Source organism: Heterodontus francisci, chromosome 7 (genome assembly GCF_036365525.1).
Source record: "Heterodontus francisci isolate sHetFra1 chromosome 7, sHetFra1.hap1, whole genome shotgun sequence".
Lineage (NCBI taxonomy): Eukaryota > Metazoa > Chordata > Chondrichthyes > Heterodontiformes > Heterodontidae > Heterodontus > Heterodontus francisci.
Window position 1 is genome coordinate 59,201,726 of NC_090377.1, and position 7,794 is coordinate 59,209,519.

At 35.2% G+C, this 7,794-nt stretch overlaps 1 protein-coding gene across 7 annotated transcripts in view; it reads left to right on the plus strand.

Annotated features, from left to right (window-relative positions):
* LOC137372007 (RNA-binding motif, single-stranded-interacting protein 1-like) overlaps nucleotides 1-7,553 on the plus strand; it is a 511,784-nt gene extending 504,231 nt beyond the window's left edge. For all 7 annotated transcript variants that reach the window (XM_068035256.1, XM_068035255.1, XM_068035254.1 and 4 more), the window contains 3 exons: nucleotides 2,771-2,851; nucleotides 3,579-3,666; nucleotides 4,958-7,553. In XM_068035256.1, coding sequence (XP_067891357.1) covers nucleotides 2,771-2,851; nucleotides 3,579-3,659 — 162 coding nt within the window. In that variant the 3' untranslated portion in view covers nucleotides 3,660-3,666; nucleotides 4,958-7,553. The remainder of the gene's footprint in view (nucleotides 1-2,770; nucleotides 2,852-3,578; nucleotides 3,667-4,957) is intronic.
* The last annotated feature ends 241 nt before the right edge of the window (nucleotides 7,554-7,794 follow it).

The window sequence follows — 7,794 nt, forward strand, 5'->3', positions numbered from 1 at the left end:
CAATATTCAGCACCATTCGCGACTCCTCAGATACTGAAGCAGCCCATGTCCATATGCAGCAAGACCTGGACAACATCCAGGCTTGGGCTGATAAGTGGCAAGTAACTTATGCGCCATACAAGTGCCAGGCAATGACCATCTCAAACAAGGGAGAATCTAACCATCTCCCCTTGATGTTCAATGGCATTACCATTGCTGAATCCCTCACTATCAACATCCTGGGGGTTACCATTGACCAGAAATTGAATTGGACCAGCCACATAAATGCCATGGCTACAAGAGCAGGTCAGAGACTGGGAATTCTGCAGAGAGTAACTCACCACCTGTCTCCCCAATGCCCGCCCACCATCTACAAGGTACAAGTCAGGAGTGTGATGGAATACTCTCCATTTGCCTGGATGGGTGCAGCTCCAAAAACACCCAAGAAGCTCGACACCATCCAGGACAAAGCAGCCCGCTTGATTGGCACCCCTTTTACCACCTTCAAGATTCACCCCCTCCACCACCGACGCACAGTGGCAGCAGTGTGTACCATCTACAAAATGCACTGCAGCCATTCACCAAGGCTCCTTCGGCAGCACCTTCCAAACCTGTGACGTCCAGCACCTAGAAGGACAAGGGCAGCAGATGCATGGGAGCACCACCACCTGCAAGTTCCCCTCCAAGCCACACACCATCCTGACTTGGAACTATATTGCCATTCCTTCACTGTCTCTGGGTCAAAATCCTGGATCTCCCTTCCTAACTGTACTGTGGGTGTATCTACACCCCAAGGACTGCAGCAGTTCAAGAAGGCAGCTCACCACCATCTTCTCAAGAGTAGTTAGGGATGGGCAATAATTGCTGGCCTGGCCAGCGACATCCACATCCCACGAACAAATAAAAAAAAGTGTTATAGCACATTTGAGCTTGTTCCAGAGCTGGCATGGGAAGTCATAGCCAGGCAGTCTGTCATCAGGCTGGGTGTTCTTTCCATTTTTAAGACAGAATTCTTTAAAAAGAAGTGTATTCATGTGTGCATTTTATGAAGTTTTCATTCCATTTTGAATAATGATGTAACATTTGCCACTTTCCAGTCCTTGGGTAATATTTCCCAAATTAGCAAGCTTGGAAAGATTGTAAATAATGCATCTGACGTTTCTTTGCTTATTTCTTTTAATACTCTTGGGTGAAAATCATCTGTCTTTATTCCTATTAGCTTACCCATTAAAATTTTGCTGCTTATACTAATCTTCAATTTTCCCTTTACATCTGATATTGAATGCTTGTTTTTAACTGTAAAGACCAAAGCAAAATATTCAGTTAGCTGCTCCAGTAAATCCTTACCTCCACTATATTTATACTGTAATTAAATCTGTTTTTCATGGCCCTATCTTCTCCTTTATCCCTTTATTACTTGATGTACTCATAAAAACCTTTGCCCTTACCCTTTATACCATCTGCAAATTTTATCCACATTCACTCTTTACCCTTGTTACTTTTCTTCTTTCTGTAATTCTCTCAATATCATTACTGCACTTTGGCCCTTACATTGTAAAGATATAAATTTCTCTTGGGCATTAGTGCAATACCAGTGATAGCACATTGGCAGCCCAGTTTGCACTCGACCTGATTTTCTTCTCAATTGACTTTATTATAAAAGAAATAAGCTGCCAATGCACCATGACCCATTTTGTGCTACCACCCAAGACAAATTTATGGTTTCATAATAGTTTGAACATCTCTCACAGACAATAGTTCATCACCTCAGAAGTTTTGTAATCTATTTGTTATCTTAAGTAGAATCCACTGTTGATCTGTACATTTCCCAACTAATTTCTCTCATACTATAACAATCAATTCTTTCCTTAACGTTAGTTTGTTTTAATCTAAATCCTTGACTTATGATAAAAGCAAAATACTGCGGATGCTGGAACTATCCTTGACTTATGATCCTCCTTTCCCCTTTCAAATTTGACAGTGAACTTAGTCATGCTGTAGCCACTATTTCCAAGATCCTCCCAATCTACTGGACACCTGACTATTTTCAGTTCATTGTCATAACTAAATAGAGTATTCATCTGCTCCCTTCTAGGCTTTAGGACATGCTGCTTATGAAACTATCTTGAATACATATACTAAAATGTTTCTTTTCCTGTTGTTTCTCTGCCAATTTGTGCTTCCAGTTGTTCTTTGTATTACGGCTAGTATTGTAATAAGATATCTTATTTTGTCAAGTCTTTCCTCCTCTCAATCTGTTAGCTCCTTCAGCATCCTGCTTAGCATTTGTTTGAGGTCCTATTTCCAATCCTTCAGTTTGCCCCCTCCCTTTATGCTTTTTAAAAATCTTGCTTTGCCCCATCTTTTCCTTTACATCATGCAGTTAGTCAAAGAAAGTAGCCGATCAAGAATTGTTTTTTATTAACTTTCCTAATTATAATAGATAACTTTGAGCAATTGCAGTCGAAGAATATATGCTAAATATGTTGCAGAACAAAAATATATATGCATATTTAAAAGATGCGAGACATGTTTGAAGTTTAGTAAAGTGGTTTAAACAATATATATAAAAATGTTTGTTTAAAAATATTATGACAGTATTAGATTTGTTGCAGAATTAAATTATTTCAGTACTCTAGACTGTGTTAAATTTACTTTATAATGAAAATTATAATTGTGTACCACACAATTATAATTCATTAGTGTATTCACATGTCCAAATGATTACTACAACATTGAGGTTATGGGCATCAAAGACTGTTTGTTTATATTTTTTACATTTATTTTAAAGTACATGCCTGCTGCTACAGCTATGCAGGGAACATATATCCCCCAGTACACACATGTGCCAACAGCTGCTGTTCCAGTGGAGGTGAGTGCATGTGCATGTATAATACATCCATCAATTATAAGTAGTTATTGAAATAAGAACTTTGCTTTTGTTTTTAATTTTTAATTAAGTCCACAATGAAATACATTCAGATCTTTCAATATCTCAATATACAAGTTACCTTTCCACACAGACGAGAAGTCAGTGGAAATATTTTCAAGTAGAGGGATATAACTCGTGTAATCCAAATAAACTATTGTTTGCACATTGAACTGCATAAAATGAAATATATACATATCAAAATCTTTCCATTGAATATACAATAATAGATTTCTTGTACAGCAAGTGATTCTGATTTTTAGGTTAATGTATATGGATAATTTTAATGTAAAATAGATATTGTGTTTTGATTACTTAACTATTAATATGTTTGTTACATTCATATCTCAACTTAATAGTTGATGGAAATGGCATAAATGTTAGACACGCTTAAATGGACTCTGCCAATTTCAAAAAGCATGTTTTATAGAATGCTTTAATTTGAAAACTTTCCTGTCTGTGCTACCTTTGTGGCATCACTGTCTCAGCAGTAAAATGATAACATGTCTGTGATTGGTGAAATTAATGTTGGTAAATGCTGGCCAGTAATTTGTTTTTAAAAATCGATAATAGTGAGAAGCTAGAAGTGAACTCATGAAACATGGCTTCACTGCAGTGAGGATCTAATGATTTCAGCATGTACCTTATTGATTATATTTCATCATCACAGGAACCCAGTGGTCAGCAGCAGCAAGTTTCTGTAGAGACAACAACTGAACACTCCCCCTACTCCTATCAGCAAAACAAGTAATTCTCAGGTAGATAATAATTATTGCATGCATTGATTACTTATTTATAGTTGCATTATCCCTTTGAAGGTTTTTAGGTCAAATTGACAAAAATGACAGCAACCAACTATCTATGCAGTGAAGCTGATTTAAAAGCAGAATCAGCACTACTTTTAGTAGTGCTTTCATAATGTGTTCAGTTGCTAGAATGGCATAGAAAAAATATGTAAAATGTTTGCTTTTGGTTAAGATAGATTTTCAAATAGCCCTGAAGTCTTAATGTGAATGAATAAGGTCATCCTGTAACTACTTTGGTAGTATAGTCAAATATTCTAACAATTATTGACATATAAACATTTATATCCAACAAATCCTCAGAAGAAAGGCACAACTTCCAGGTTTGGTGAATAGTGTATGTTACACAGTATATTAACATTACACTGAGTTCATTCTGGTCATAGTTTTATGCAATATATGTGTCTGCAACTAGATAACAAGCTGAAGCCTAAATCTACATTTTAATTATTGTTTTGTTACTGTAGCAGCCTCTTCTGTGAAATAGGATTAGAATGACCAGATGTGTGTGCAGTAGTGTTCTGTACCCAAACTGTTGATCTTTAATGAAAGTAGTTCAATCAATTATTTACATTCATGTGCATTTCTAGTCTTTTCACTAGCTGTTACTATATAAAATACAATTTGACATTCAGCTAAAAATAAGATGTCTATTCTTGTATAATGTTAGACCAATTTATAATCTGGATATTTTTATCAGGTGTGATCTATTTCACTGCTGTGTTGTGTACCTTACCAATGATTACATTTCTGTAATCAGGACACAACATTTTTCCTTCGCCTTTAGGTTTCTTGTACATCACAGGCCTGTTTCTTACAGAAGACGTTCCTACAGGGCAAGACGGATGCCTGTGATTTTCATGTTCTTTCTCACGTGCAAATCTACACTCGTGATGGTCACGTGACATGCACACCAACACTAAACAGTATTGCTGAAGTATTGCATTATTGGAGATCATTTATCTCATGGATGTGTGTGGGGCCTTGCTGTGTACAAATTGGCTACATTACAAAAATAATTAATTGACGCTGTGACAATTTGAAAGGCACTGTGTAAAATGCATATGTTTCATTCTTTCATCACTCAGCATGAGTCTATATGTTCTTTTGTTCACTCTGGTAAGTGGACCAACAAAGAAAAGGAGTTAATTCAGGGAGAAAAAAAATTTAATGAAGCTCATCTGGTTAAAAAAAATGAAAATGTCATTCCTTGTAAAAGCTTGTCTTGCTCATTTTTCTGTTTCAGATGTGCAATGATGGCCCTTCCCCACTTCGCAGAGGACATTCAAGGACTGAAACAATCATGGTTTCTGATCTAATATGCTTTAACAATTGTCAACCTTTTGCACAGGTTCTGAAAAAATATTTGTAATAAAATCAACTGAAACAGACTATTTTGGTATAAGTTCTGTGAAGTATATATAAATATATAAATGCTTACATTCATCAAGGGGTAAATAAGTTTATTTTATTAAGGAAGAAAGCTTATTTTTAAGAATTTGTCTCAAACAGTAACAAATATTCTATATGCACAGATTGACAGAGTGAAACTTATTATTCAAGGTGCATGGCAGATTAGTCTTCATAGACTAAAGACTTGTTGTGACTTATGTTACTTCTTCTGTATTATATGCTAAGAATTTTTCTGAAGTTTCACATTAGACCAGATATCTTCCACTAATGTACTACGCTTGCTGTGTGAGTGTTGTTGTGAAGTGTTACATTTTTATAGTCTTTTTGTTCGATGCCAACTTTATTTTAGGTGGAGCGATGTGATATAGATTTTCATTTTTCCTCAAACTACAATTTGCCTTAAACCTCATGTTTCAGTAGCTGTTTGAAGCATTTTTTTAAATCTCTTAAGATATAGTGCTTTGACCATACAAAATGGCTGAGCAATGCCTTGTAAATCAGCATTAATAGACTTTTATAGTGTTGTTAGTCCTAATCTGACTGGTTGTGGATCACACCTTTTTAATGTATTGTAGATGTTTTTATAATTTTCATTGTTCTTAGCTAAGTAATAATTGAAGTAGAAATTTTAGGTGGAAAGAGCATGTGTTGGGTGAAACACATTTTCTGAGTTTGATGAAATTTTAACAGAAGGAAGTGTTTTTAAGGTGGTTGGGTTGTAAATTCATCTGATAAAAAATGAGTTAGGAATTCTGATGTATAGTGCAAATGAAAAAAATCTTTTGGCTTTTTTCAAAATTAGTTGATGTAGTCTTTCAGTAGATAAAAGGGGTAAAAGTTGGTGGGCCTGTCATGACAGGATGTTTTTTCTTCTGCTTTAGCAGGTTGTAAAAGAGTTGCTAAAGCTTAGATGATTTGTGATTGCTCACAAGATAGCAAGCAAATGTGTTGCTATTAGAGCAAACAAAAAGGCTTAACCAGTTTCATTCATTGAAAATAAACTGAGAGATTGGCATAGCTTTGAATGGGTACTAGCTCTCTGTTAGGTATATAAAAAAGACTTGGCACTTTTAAAAGTTAATATTACCAAAGAATTGTGAGCTAGCTACTAGTCAAATGGAAAAAAAGGTTTTCTCTCAGCCTAGAATTTCTTCTGTACTCTTTTTACTTTATTTTGTGCCGGACCAGTTTGCGATTAGATGTGCCTTTTTACATGCATTTGCATTGAATTTTTTTTTAATGTAGGGACACAAAGAAGCACGAAGGAAGGTTTTGATCCAAGCAGTGCCACACTTTATATAATTTTCATTGGCATCATCTTCACTACATGTGCTAGAGTTATACGAATTATTTTGAAGCTATGAAATCACTGATAACTATTTGGAGCTTTACGTGAGAATCAATTTTATTTCATATCAAGCCAGTAAAGCTCACATCATTTATTCATGACTTTGTATTTAAAAAGAAATAAAATAGGTAGTCTTCCAAGAGACTGTGCATTGTCTGGTCAGCTGTTTGATCAGTTATCTACCTCAAGGTTGTGTTTTCTGTTTTGCTGCGTCAGGTTGCTGGGCCTGCCTGCCTCAATAGACCAAATCACCCTCGCTCAGGAGCTAGGGCTAAACAAGTTATTTTTTCATGTGTTCAGCTATTTTACAGAATTATTGTAATATTTCAATCTATTAAGTTCTTGTCATCAGTAAATTTCATAGTTTCAAAATATTTGCTGCTGAGGAGATTTTTTTTAAATAGTGTTTGTTAGATTCTCAACACATACATCTTTTAAAAAGCAAAACAATTGTGGTATTACTTGATCAGTACTCCCTAGAATATTTCTGCTGTGTCAAAGTTCAGGCAAATTACAGCATTAACATGTACTTGGATGATTGCTAGAATCAGAGGTACAGACAAATATTGGATTGTTACATATTCAAGACTGAAATCTGAGAGGTCTATATAACTGTGTGGAATTGGCTGCTGTTACTATCTGAACTGAGTGCCATACTCGTTATCTGGAGAAGATTTGGGGGGAAAAAAAAACCTCTGTACATAAAGAAATGATCAGTTACCTAAAACATCACATTGTAGACAGCCATTAAATTATAAAGAAACTTAATTTATGAAGAAAGACCTTTTGTACAGATTGTTTGAAAAAGATTTTCATAGAGATGTCTATATGATCAAGAGAGTTAATTTTTTATTTTTGTTTTACTTGTGCCACAAACTTGCCAGTGGTAACTTATTTGTCCGGTTCCAAATGACTCACTCTGTAGTTTTGTTTCCTAAGATGTGTTGTTTAAGCCAAGAAAACATTTTTGAACTGTAAATTAATTTAGTTTGTTGCCTTAGTATTTCTGTTCATTTTCTTTTGGAAAACTTTAAATAAAAAAAAGATGAAGTGAAAAAACTTCATCTTACAGTTGTATTAATCTGATTACTTTTAATTACTGTTCTTTGCGAACTTTTGATCCAAGTAGTGCTCTGCAGAGGCTCGTAATTTTGTGTAGTCTGTGTCATTCTCTTTCCACTTGCTGTGCGATTTTTGCATAACAACTGCTTATATTTAACGTAGTAAAACATCCCAAGACACTTCACAGGAGCATTACTAAATGAAGTATGATACCCAGCCACAAAAGGAGATATCAGGTCTATCATGCCTAGTAAAGACAT